General features: G+C 40.5%; 1 protein-coding gene across 4 annotated transcripts in view; it reads left to right on the top strand.

The window, feature by feature from the left end:
* The window catches only part of SFI1 (SFI1 centrin binding protein), a 95,346-nt gene that overhangs the window by 40,984 nt on the left and 41,627 nt on the right, over nt 1-12,735 (top strand). For all 4 annotated transcript variants that reach the window (XM_087423936.1, XM_087423935.1, XM_014786953.2 and 1 more), the window contains 2 exons: nt 1,859-1,976; nt 3,915-4,017. In XM_087423936.1, the coding sequence (XP_087280062.1) occupies nt 1,859-1,976; nt 3,915-4,017 (221 nt within the window). The remainder of the gene's footprint in view (nt 1-1,858; nt 1,977-3,914; nt 4,018-12,735) is intronic.

Raw genomic sequence — 12,735 nt, 5'->3', positions numbered from 1 at the left:
AAGATTTCCTTTTTTGACCTGTGGATTATTTAGAAGGGTGTTTAGTCCTATATTGGGGATTTTCCAATATCTTTCTATTATTGGTTTTCTAGTTTATTCATTAGGATGAACAAACTCAGTATGACTTCAGTTCTTTTAAATTTATTCAGGTTTTTTTTTGTGGCCCAGAATATGTTCTATCTTGTAAATGTTCCATATTTACTTGAGGAATGTGCATTCTGCTGTCTTATATTGTTATTTAAAGTTACAACAAATACAGCTATACTACAGAGTAGAAGGAAAAGTCCCTTGAATTTTTAAGATAAAAAGAGTTATTTCTGGGCCAGTCCCGTGGCGTAGCAGTTAAGTGCGCGTGCTCCACTGCTGGCGGCCCCAGTCCGGGTCCCAGGTGCGCACCGACACACCGCTTGTCAGGCCATGCTTTGGTGGCGTCCCACGTAAAGTGGAGGAAGATGGGCATGGATGTTAGCTCAGGGCCAGTCTTCCTCAGCAAAAAGAGGAGGATTGGCATGAATGTTAGCCCAGGGCTGATCTTCCTCACAAAAAAAAAAAGATAAAGAGTTATTTCTGACATATGACAGCTGTTTCAGGCCATGCCCACAGACCCCAGGGAGTGTCCATTCACTCTCGCACTGCTAAATGAAAAGTCTGCAAGTACTTTCAGACCTTAGGGAAGAATAGTTCTCATGTTGTCATCAAAAGCATGGCAGAGGTGGTTAATGCAGATTCCCGGGTTCCACACTCAAAAAGTTACAGCTTGTTTTTATTTGAGATACTTTTCATAGATAATCTCATTTACTCTTTGCAAACATACCTCAAAGGGAGGCACCACTTTATAGATAAGGAACTTGTGCAAGGTTACTTAGCTAATAAGTGACAAGGTCGATATTGAAACCCAACTTGTCCCCCTCAGGAGCCCAGACTCTAAACCATAGCACTTATACTCGTCCTGGTTGCCGGAGATGTGCTGATTCCTGAGGTCTGGGGCACCTGAGGAAGCTACATGTTAAATTCTCCCTACTTTGACTTGATTTGTTGACAACTATTAAATGTAAAGTTAAAGCTGTAGCCCTGCTGACCACATTTTGGAGCATGTCTGAAAATGATTTAAGTAATTTTATTTTCTCCTGTGTGTTCTAAAAAGAAAAGAAATTTACTTCATTAGTGATGACTTTCATAATGAAAATGGAATTTACCACAAAGGGAGACTTACTGACCTTTGCACTCCCCATATCTGGTAAATTGTCTTTCCTCCAGGATCATTTCTGTTCCTTTTTATTCTGTTTCTCAAACAGATACAGATAGCATCCTTTCCTTTTGTCTTGTGTATTCTACTTTACAATTATTGTTTCAAATAGGACGTTTTATGACATTATTTCTTCTTTAACTTTATATTATGGAAAGTTTAAAATATCTACAGAATTGAAAGACAGAATAATGAACCTTCATGTACCCATCACCCAGCTTCAACAATTATCAACTCACACCAGTCTTCTTACATCCATATCCCCACTCATTTCTCTGCTTCATATGTTATTTACATCATTTCATCTGTAAATATTGCAGAATATATCTCTAAAAAATAAGGGCTTTTAAAATAAAAGATTTCTGAACAGTGCAGTACATTGATTTTCCTTTAAATGTTTTGTAAAAGTGATTACTTTTCTGCACATGTAGTTGCATCCTTATTAATTTTGTAGAGCTTCATACAACTTTTCCAGCAGGGGGCACTTGAAGGCTGGAGGAATTTAGATATTCAAAGGAGGGACGCATACAGAGAGCCTTTGAGCTTTTATTATAACCCAGAGTAATCCATCTCCTCCCACACCTTTTTGAAAAATCTCTTTGGTGCATCTAGATGCAAAGCGCAAGATGCGACAGGCCTGGAAGTCCTGGTTGATCTACGTGGTTTTTCGTAGGACCAAACTTCAGATGCAGACGACCGCCCTGGAGTTTAGGCAGCGGAGTATTTTGTGGTGAGTGCGCTCAATTGCCCTACAGATCAACAGGAGTCATTTTACCTCAGCCTTGCTTTATAATGCTGGAAAGCAGCATAAAAACTCACTTAAGAATAATGTTTCGAACATAATTGATGGCTAATAAATATTTATTGATAACTTATTCAACTATAAGATCAGGTTTTCACTTAATCATAAGTAACACCAATTGAGTACTTACTATGTTCTAAACCCTGTTTTAAATTTGTGTGTGTTAATTTCTTAATGTAAAGTGTCTCATTTAATCCTCACCATAAACTATAAAATAAGTACTGTTATTGTCCAGATTAGGATATACAGTAAGTCTCAGAAAGGTTGAGTAACTTGCCTGAGCTCATGTCAGTTGTAATTGGCAAGACTAGGGCTCACCCACCCATCTCTCTGAAGACAAAGCCTGTGCTCTTAACTGCTGCCCTGCCCTGCATCTCATCAGCCTTGTCCACACAGTGGAGGGACCTGAGTTAGTCCGCTTTGAAAGCTAGACGTGTGTAACAATGAGCTGCTTTATAATGGGACTGATTCCGCTGTACGTTGTCTCTAGTGGTCCTCTGGTGCCCTGAATGGCAGCATATTAAAAGCTCAGTTCCTGCCCGAAAGAGCTGGGCCCTGTGTATAGTATGGATAAGAGCAGAGGCTTTGCAGCTGGACTGACTTGGATTCAAATCCCTGCTCCAACATATATTATTGGGTCATTTCACCTCTCCAAGTCTCACCTTCCTCATCTGTGAAATAGGCACGCCATTAAGTATCTTTCAGAGTTGTCATGGGAAATAAATAAGGTAATATCTGTAAAGTATTTAGCATAGTATCCAGATCATCCATGGACATAAAGAAGTTATTTAAAATTTACCCAGGGGGCCAGCCCAGTGGCGTAGTGGTTAAGTTCGTGCACTCGGCTTTGGCAGCCCAGGGTTCACAAGTTCGGGTCCTGAGCGTGGACCTACATACTGCTCATCAAACCGTGCTGTGGCGGCATCCCACATACAAAATGGAGGAAGATTGGCACAGGTGTTAGCTCATGGACAATCTTCCTCAAGCAAAAAGAGGAAGATTGGCAACAGATGTTAGCTCAGGGCCGATCTTCCTCACCAAAAGATAAATAAATAAAATAAAACAAATAAAATCTATTCAGCAAATATATTTAAATGCTTAATAAGTATGCAATTCTACTGGAGTCTATGGGGGATATTTTTACATAATTTTATTTATACAGTGTATGTTTATTGAGGGTTTAAAATGTTCCTGGTACTCTATTGGGTGCTGGGGCTGCATTCAAGGAACTTATAATTCCCTAAGTGCTTAAAAAGATAAGTAATAATGCAAGATAGCTTGAGATTTTTGGGGTGAGTGATACAGCTAAGCATGGCCTAGGAGGAACGAGATTTTGGTGGGTTAGAGTGATCAGGCAAGGTGAGTGTTTCTGGAAAGCAGAGGTCGCAAACTCTCGTTTCCTCATTACTGTTTTCCTACAGCAAATTAGAAAATAAGCAGAAAGGAAACCAAGACTGGAATGAAACCTGGCCAGATGGTAGGAAGGGAAGGGGTCCATCAAGACTGGAAATCTAAAAGCCACTTCTTTCCTGCTGATTATGCTGTGAAATCTTCTAATTTTTTAAATGTTGGCAAAAACTCATTTAACAAAAAAACACAAAAACCTGTGTAGGCCAAACAGAGCAGGTCTGTAGTCTCTAAGGCTGGATCTGACTTTAGGAACTGTTGGTTTCTAACCCTTAATTGGCAACGCTAAGATTGTTTCTCAGCTGTTTTCTTCAGCAGTGGCTCTAACAGATGACAATCTAGAGATGGCACCATCAGGCAGAGGGACTTGAGCTGAGGGTCTGAGGTCCAGCCTTCACTGCCCTTCTCTTTTCTGGGTGGTTTTCTGACTGGTTCCATCTTCGATTTGCTCTTTGACAGGGTGTGGTGGAGTGAGTGGAGGCAGCGACTGGGACAGGTCCATGTGGGTCATGCTCTCCATGCCTCAGCTGTGAAGCACAGAGCCCTGAGCCTCCAGCTGCAGGTGAGTCCAGCAGACTTGGGATTCGGTGTCCTCTGTCCTTGTTGTCAAACCCCACACCTACAGAGGGTGGGGTCAGACTCCCAAGCAGAAAGCCGTCCGTCATGCTGCTACCTCTCTGCTGGGCCCTCGCTGTGGCTCATGGGGCTGAGGAGGAGGTGGGGAGCAACATGGAAGCCTGGGTTCTTCAACAGAGGCTGCTAATTGGAATATGCTAGATGTTATTATGAGTGGTTTTTAGACAGCATCTGTTAATGGTGGAGCTGGAAAGGAATTTATGAATTAGTTATAAATATGTTTAAAGAAACAGCAGTATATTCTTTATTTCTTCATTATTATTTTCCTACAGCAAATTGGAAAATAATGAGGGCAGAAAAGAAACTAAGACTGAAAAGAAAACGGCTACTTTTCTTGTATAATTTTGCTTATCTTAGAAGTTTCTTGTGGAGAAGCCACTAGCTTTTGGTCAGTTATAAAGGCCTAACATCTGTACCGGCTATGCCATGGTGAAGCTTTCTTATGGCCTTTGATAGACTCTGAATTTCTGTCACTTTTTTATGTCTGCTGGGTACTTATAGGGCTGCCAAGTCAGTTGTAGAGACTAAGACAGGGAAGAGGAAAAAAAGAAGTGCCTCTTAGTAATATCTTTTTAACCTGACAACATATTGCATCACCCATGCACGGATATGCAGTATTGGAGATCACATGCAAATAGCATGTAATCATCTAGATCAGGAGTCAGCAAACTGGCCCACAGGGCAGATTCGGCCTGCTGTGTATTGTGAATAAAGTTTTATTGGGAAGCACTTATACCTGTTCATTTCTGTATCGTCTACGGCTGCTTTCAGGCTACGGCGGCAGAGTTAAGTCGTTACAACAGAGGCTGTATGGCCTGCAAAGCCTAAAACGTTATCTGACACTTTAAGAACAAGTTTGCTGACCCCTGAGCTTAGGAGGTCTTCTGAGGCAATAGCAAGGAGTCTGAGGTCTTGCCAGTAATAATAACAGTAACAACAGCAGCAGCAATAGCATTTATTGTGGTCTTACTTGTGCTGGGTGTTGGACTAAGTGCTTTACATGCATTATCTCATTTAATTTTCATAATCTTTCTTTTTTTAAATCTTATATTATTATTGAGAAAATTAGGAAGGCTAAATAGCTTGAACAAGGGTCATACACCTAGTAAATGTCAGAGCCAGGATTTAAACCATCCTGCTGCATTGCCTTAATAGTCTTGTAATCGCAGGAGGGAGATGAAACTAACAAATGTGAAAATGCTGTAAACATAGGAACGTAATGAGACTGATTTTCTGTCACTGATGGACCACAACTATCTGAGTGTTCTCCCCTTTCAGATAGCCACTTGGAAAGCCTATAGGGCCGGCCCCGTGGCTTAGCGGTTAAGTGCGCGCGCTCCGCTGCTGGTGGCCCGGGTTCGCATCCCAGGCGCGCACCTACGCACCGCTTCTCCGGCCATGCTGAGGCCGCGTCCCACATACAGCAACTAGAAGGATGTGCAACTACGACATACAACTATCTACTGGGGCTTTGAGGGATAAATAAATAAATAAATAAATAAAATTATAAAAAAAAAATAAGCCTATAAACTCATTCTACTGATGCTACTGTTGCTCAGAACACTTTTTAGAATTCCCTTTTGACAGTTGTCTTGAAAGCTTGCAAAGCAGATTTCACTGAATATTTTTAATAATAGCAGGTTTTCATGGTTTGAGGTTGGATTTAACTTATAAAACAGCCAAAAGTCATTCAGAATCAAATCTAATGAAAAATGTGAGTAATCAAGATGATATGGACCAAAAACTATATGAGACTCTTAGACCCGGATTTCATTGTACAGATTTTAAGTAATAATGCCTTGTGTCCGATAAGTACCATATGGTTTACCAAGAACTTACACTTAAGTCGTTTCTCTTACTCCTCATAGTGTCTCTGAATTAGACAGGGCAGACATCATGAGATACGTGAAATTTTTAAAAATTAAATTAATGTACTTCAAACATAGAAACATTAAATATAAAACATTTATTAAAATATTAACAGATATCCAAGTACCCACCACCTAGATTTAAAAGGTGTTAGCATTTTCCAAACTGGCCCCAGAATTTAATGTAACGGACGCTGCTGGAGCCCTACTCTTCCTCCCTTCTGCTGCCTTTCCTCCTCAGAGATAGCCCCTACCCTGACGCTGGCATCATCGTGTCTTATATTCTTTTTTACGTGTGAAAATGTGTGCATTCATATCCATAAGGAATAGATGTTCTGGCTTTGTTATTAAATTTATGAATGGTGTCATACTGGACATTTACTTTGCAGCTTGCTTTTTTCTTCTATTCATTTATTTATTTTTTGTGAGGAAGATCAGCCCTGAGCTAACATCCGTGCTAATCCTCCTCTTTTTTTTGCTGAGGAAGACCGGCTCTGAGCTAACATCTATTGCCAATCCTCCTCCTTTTTCTCCCCAAAGCCCCAGTAGACAGTTGTATGTCATAGTTGCACATCCTTCTAGTTGCTGTATGTGGGACGCGGCCTCAGCATGGCCGGACAAGCAGTACGTCGGTGCACGCCCGGGATCCGAACCCGGGCCGCCAGTAGCAGAGCGCACGCACTTAACCGCTAAGCCACGGGGCCGGCCCATGCAGCTTGCTTTTTTCATGCAACAGTATATTTTTGAGGTTTATCCGTGTTGATATGTAGAGATCTATTAAGTGTGTATATATGCCATTGTATGAATAAGGCACAGTTTATCTGTTCACTGCTGATGGACCAGTAGTTACTTCTGCTTTTTGCAATTACAGCAGTGCTGCAGAGAGCATTCTTAGACATATATCTTTGTGCAAGAGTCTGAGAGTTTCTCTAGTCTGGTTCCTAGAAGTGAAATTGTTGAGTCATTGGCTGTTCATCTCTTCATCCTTATTAAGTATCGCCCTATTGCTCTCCAGTGCTGTGCTGATTCATGTGCTAACGTTTCAGTTCCTATTTCTTCAGCCTCGCCAGCACTTTGCATTACCAGACTTAGTCATTTTCACCAATTCGGTGGGTATGAAGTGATAATTCATTGTTGCTTTAGTTTGTATGTCACTGATTCCTGGTGAGGCCCAGCATCTTTGCAGATGCTTATTTGCCATTTCTGCTTTTGAGCTTGTTTACATCCCTCACTGCTTTTTTTTCATTAGGTTATTTGGCTTTTTCTTACTGATTTGTGGACATTGTTGATTCTGCTTACTAATTTTTTGACTGTTATGTGCGTTGCAGGTACTTTCTTCCAGTCTATAGCTTTTTTTTGCTTTGTTTATGGTGCCTTTTTTTCATACAGGATATTAATTTCAAAGTAGCCTAGTTTATTCTTTTATCTTATAGTTTGGTCTTGAATACATCTTGGGTTTAATTTTATAAATTGTGTGAAACGAGGTCTTAGTTTGTCATTTTCCGTGTGGATAGTTAATTGCTGCAGCTCTGTTTACTGATTGGTTAGTTTGTCCTTTATCTTTTTTATAATGATTATTAATCTACCTGTATTATAGAGCAAGGTCCCATTTATTCGTTTCTTCCGGGCTGTCCATTCCATTGGTCTCTTTGTCTTTCTCTGAGCCAATACTACACTGTTTGGTTTTTTTGGGGGGAAGGTTAGCCCTGAGCTAACATCTGTTGCCAGTCCTCCTCTTTTTTGCTGAGGAAGATTGGCCCTGGGCTAATATTTGTGCCCGTCTTTCTCTACTTCATATGGGACACCACCACAGCCTGGCTTGTTAAGCGGTGTGTAGGTCTGCTCCTGGAATCTGAACCTGTGAACCCCGGGTCTCTGAAGAGGATTGTGCGAACTTAACCGCTACACTCCTGTGCCAGCCCCCACACTGTCTTAATTATGATTTAATGAAGCAGGTCAGAAAGAGCACAAGTTCTCTAGTCAGACTGCCCAGGTGGAAATTATGCTTCCATCACCTATGAGCTTTGAACTTTTGAATGAGTTACTTAACTTCTCTGTTCCTTGGATTTCTTATCTGTAAGTAGATAATAATAGTACCTACCTCATAGGATTGTTGAGGATAAAGTGTGATGATACGTGTAATAGGCTTAGAGCCATGCCTGGAATATGGAAATGCTCAGTAAATGCTAACTGTTTATTATTATTCCTGCCCTTACTTATATAGCTCTTAAGTTTTTGTATATGGAAAGGGGTCTTTTTTATTCTTTTTATTTTTTTATTTATTTTTCTTTTTGTGAGGAAGATCAGCCCTGAGCTAACATCCATGCTAATCCTCCTCTTTTTTTTTTTTGCTGAGGAAGACCAGCTCTGAGCTAACATCTATTGCCAATCCTCCTTTTTTTTTTTTCCCCAAAGCCCCAGTAGATAGTTGTATGTCATAGTTGCACGGCCTTCTAGTTGCTGTATGTGGGACGCGGCCTCAGCATGGCTGGACAAGCAGTGTGTCGGTGCGCGCCCGGGATCCGAACCCGGGCCGCCAGTAGCGGAGCGTGCGCACTTAACCGCTAAGCCACGGGGCCGGCCCTATTCTTCTTTTTAAAAATTGTCTTGGCTCTTCTCCTTTACTCTTTCTTATTAGTTTTAGGATCAACTTGTCAAATTCCACAACAAAGCCTACTAGGATTTTTATTCTAATACACTGACTTTTTCCATTAGATTGGGGAATATTGTCATGTTCACGATATTGAGTCATCCCGTCCATGAACTTGATATATCTTGTGATATATTGACGAGCGTGAGAGGGAGAGTGGGAAGGATTAAGTCATGAGGTAACAAGAAGGCAGACCGTAGGGGCTTGCAGGCTGTGCCCATAAAGGCTTTGGCTCTTATTCCAGGGGAGGTGGGAAGCTGCTGGCTTTGACTGGAGGAGTGATCTGATTGGCACCTCCCTCTCACCAGGATCCCTCTGGTTCATTGTGTGCTATCTTTTGGGTAAGAGAGGGAGGGAGAGATATGAGTGTGTGTGCGTTTGTATTTTCAAAAAGAACTAATGGAAAAATAAACCAAAGCTAACAAAAAGTGATTACCTATAGGGGGAGGGTGGGAACAAAGTACTTCTGTGAATTTACTTTGTTACGTAGTTTTAACTTTGAAACCATGTAAATATTTTACATAATTGAAAAACAAAAGTAAACCCCTAGGATTTTAAAACACACTGAAACAAAACTTATATCAAGTTCATGGCAATGCCTACACAAAGAAAATAATTACTTCAAGTAACTTTAAAATACAATGTTTTGACTGTTCATCCCTAGTGGGATGTATTCTAAGGACACAAAGAACTGCTAAGAAATCTAAAACCGCATTCAGTAGTCTTATTGTTAGCAGGTTTAGAATTGTTATGTTGAAACTATTATAGCAGATAAAGCAAGTAACTATGGCAGCATCATTAGGAATCATGGTTTTCAGTGTAAAAGAAAAGATTACAAGTATAAAATCAAAGAAATTAAAAAGCCCTGTAATCTGAAATTGGAAATGTAGATATCAGTGTGAACTCATACTGAGTTAAAAAAAAAAATGTATTTCTAACTCTATTTACTGAAGGAACTTAGAAGCAGTGGCAATAATATAGCATTTAACATCCCCAGTGCCCAAGTTGTGGTTTCTACTATTTCCCACTAAAAGGAACTGAGGCTTTTTGGAGAAGTGGCTAATTCTAGGTCTAGAGCAGGAAATAGACATCATAAGCCCAGGATGTAGTATGCTGGAAACTAAGGAAATTACCAGAGGTTAATGGGGTTGTGTCAGAAGGACTCAGGAGCCAATTTGAAAGGACTCCTGTAGGCTTAATATGGAACAATTGGAGCATCAAAAAGAATAATGACTGCAGTGGATTGAAAACGTGTCAAATATATAAAACTTAATGCATTCATAATGAGAAAAAAAGGAACTCATGGTCACAATTTTGGGTTGTTAGAACATTAACTCAATTCTCTGAAAATTAGTGAAGGCAAAAATCAAGCGTTTATCCTGCCTTTTCTGTACAAACTAATCTCTGAGAAACCAGAGGGTTAATGAGAGAGTAGGCTTTTTTATAGAATTACAGTTAATAAATGCAAGAGTATTAGAATTAGAAAATTGCTGTTTTGCCACCCCTAATGAGAAAATGGATCTAGGCAGCAATCACCGGGTGAAAAGATGATGGGGAAATACAATGGAGGGATCAGACTGATGTCATCTGAAGCCACTGAACACACTTGGCTTTGCTAAAATGAAGGCAGCCAGCGTGATGTGCCTCATGATGCAATATAATGGGAAGTACCCAGCGCCACTCGAGAAGTTCTCTTGCCTAAAAATTTGAACGTGACTCCAACCAAACCTAACATGAATCTGTCAGGTCATGGGAAATACAGGGATCAGAGGAATTAGTTAAAGATGCCTTAAGGAGACAATCAGCCAAATATAAAATGTGGGAGATTTTATAGGATAAATGACCTGGTTTCTCTAACAAATTGGTGGCATAAAAGAGAAATAAGGCAGGGAGGGAAATTGTTATATAAAATGGAGAGATTTAAGTGACATAACAACCAAAACAAATGAAAAAGGACCACTCTGGCTGTTGTGTTAAGACTAGACCATAGAAGATCAAGGATAAACTCAGGGAGAACAGTTAAGAAGGTATTACAAAATTCCAGGTGAGATTTTGGACAAGGACGATAGCAAGATGGTACTGGATTCAGGATATGTTTTGAAGGTATTGCCAACTGGATTTGCTAATGGATGGATAAGATGTGAAGTTTCAGAGAAAGAGTCCAAGATGACTCCCAAGTTTTGGGCCTAAGTGAAACGTGGAGTTGCCATTTGCTGAAATGAGGAAGATGGAGGGAGAACCAGATTTGTGGGGAAAGATCAGGAGGAGTTCCATTCTGAGCTCCGTATCTTAGCCTGATAGGCCTTTTGAATATCCACGAGATGTCAAGGAGGCAGTTGGATATGTGTGTGGAGTATTGAGGACAGGTCTAGACCTGAGATGTAAATTTGGGAGTCCTCAGCATGCAGATGGTTTTTAAGCCACGACACTGGATGAAAGCGCAAAGGGAGTGAGTGTAGCTAGAGGAGAGGTGCCAGCACTGAGCCTGTGAGGTGAAGACGTGGGAATCAGCAACAGGGACAAAGAGGCACCTGAGGTGTCCTGGAAGTCAGGTGAAGGAAGGTGTGATCAGCTGTGTCAGATGCTTCTGGCAGGTCAGGAAAGGTGAGGACTAAGATTTGACCTTTGGATTGAGCAACGTGGAGATCTTTGAGGCACTTGATAAGAGCAGTTTCAGTAAGCCTGTTGGGGAGAGGGTTCAAGAAAGCCTGCCTGGGAGAAGAGGAATTAGAAAATAGTTCTTTTGAGGAGTTTGGAAAGGAAAAGAAAGAACTTGAGTGTTAACTCGTTGGCAAAATGTGGTCTAGAGAGGGGTGTTGGTTGGTTGGTTTGGAATCCCTGATATATTCTTTTCAGGAAGTATTTTTGTGACAGAATCTTTTTCCCTAACTTTTTGTTTTTGACAAATAGCAAATCACAGAAAAGATGGCTACTGTATACTCTTCACTAGTTTAACCCATTGTTAACATCTTGCCACATTTGCTCTCTCTATAAATATCAATATATTTCTTATATTTTCTGAGCCACTTAAAAGTTGTAGACATAAAGTTTATCCTAAATACTTCAGTTTATATCTCCTAAAAATGAGGATGTTAACCACAATATTATTATCATATCCAAGAAATTTAATATTGATATGATAATATCTAAAATACAGTTCATATTCAAACTGTATATTGTTGCTATCTTAGTGTCAGGTCCAGGGTCCAGTCAAAGGTCACTCATTGCTTTTGGTTGTCACATCCTTGAAGGGATTTTTTTTTTTTTAGGATGGGAGAAATAATAGCACATTCATATATTGATTTAAAAAATCTAGTAGAGGGCCGGCCCTGTGGCTCGGTGGTTAAGTGCGTGCGCTGTGATGCTGGTGGCCCGGGTTCGGATCCCGGGTGCGCATCGAGGCACCACTTCTCCATCCATCCTGAGGCCGAGTCCCACATACAGCAACTAGAAGGATGTGCAGCTATGACATACAACTATCTACTGGGGCTTTGGGGGGAAAAAATAAATAAATAAAATCTTTAAAAAAAAAAAAAAAAATCTAGTAGAGGGCTGGCCCCCTACTGGCTTAGCGGTTGAGTGCACGCGCTCCGCTGCTGGCGGCCTGGGTTCGGATCCCGGGCGCACACCGACACACTGCTTCTCCAGCCATGCTGAGGCTGCATCCCACATACAGCAGCTAGAAGGATGTGCAACTGTGACATACAATGTCTACTGGGGCTTTGGGGGAAAAATAAATAAATAAAATTATAAAAAATAATAATAAATAATAATAAATAATTAAAAAAAATAATAATAAAAAATCTAGTAGAGAATAAAAACTGATGATGCAACAGTGGGGGAAATTGCCAGAGTGATAAACTTGAGAAGGTGAGAGAAGATGGGATGTATCCATAGTGGGGGAATGTTACCTTTGATGACAGCATGAGCTGTTTATCCGGAGTAATAGAGAAGGCAGAGCCTGGGGTAGGTGGGTTGGGTAGATGTGAGGGGAGCTTGAGAAAATTCCCTTTTGATTGCTTTTATTTTCTTGGTGAAATAGGAAGAATGATATTCAGCTGAGAAGAAGGAAAGGCGAAGAGATATTATAGGTTTAAGAAAAGAAGGTATGAAGTCGTTGTCTACA

Source organism: Ceratotherium simum, chromosome 35, assembly GCF_057802395.1.
Source record: "Ceratotherium simum simum isolate JZ-2026a chromosome 35, ASM5780239v1, whole genome shotgun sequence".
In the NCBI taxonomy this organism is placed as follows: domain Eukaryota; kingdom Metazoa; phylum Chordata; class Mammalia; order Perissodactyla; family Rhinocerotidae; genus Ceratotherium; species Ceratotherium simum.
This window is presented reverse-complemented; position numbering and strand designations above follow the sequence as displayed.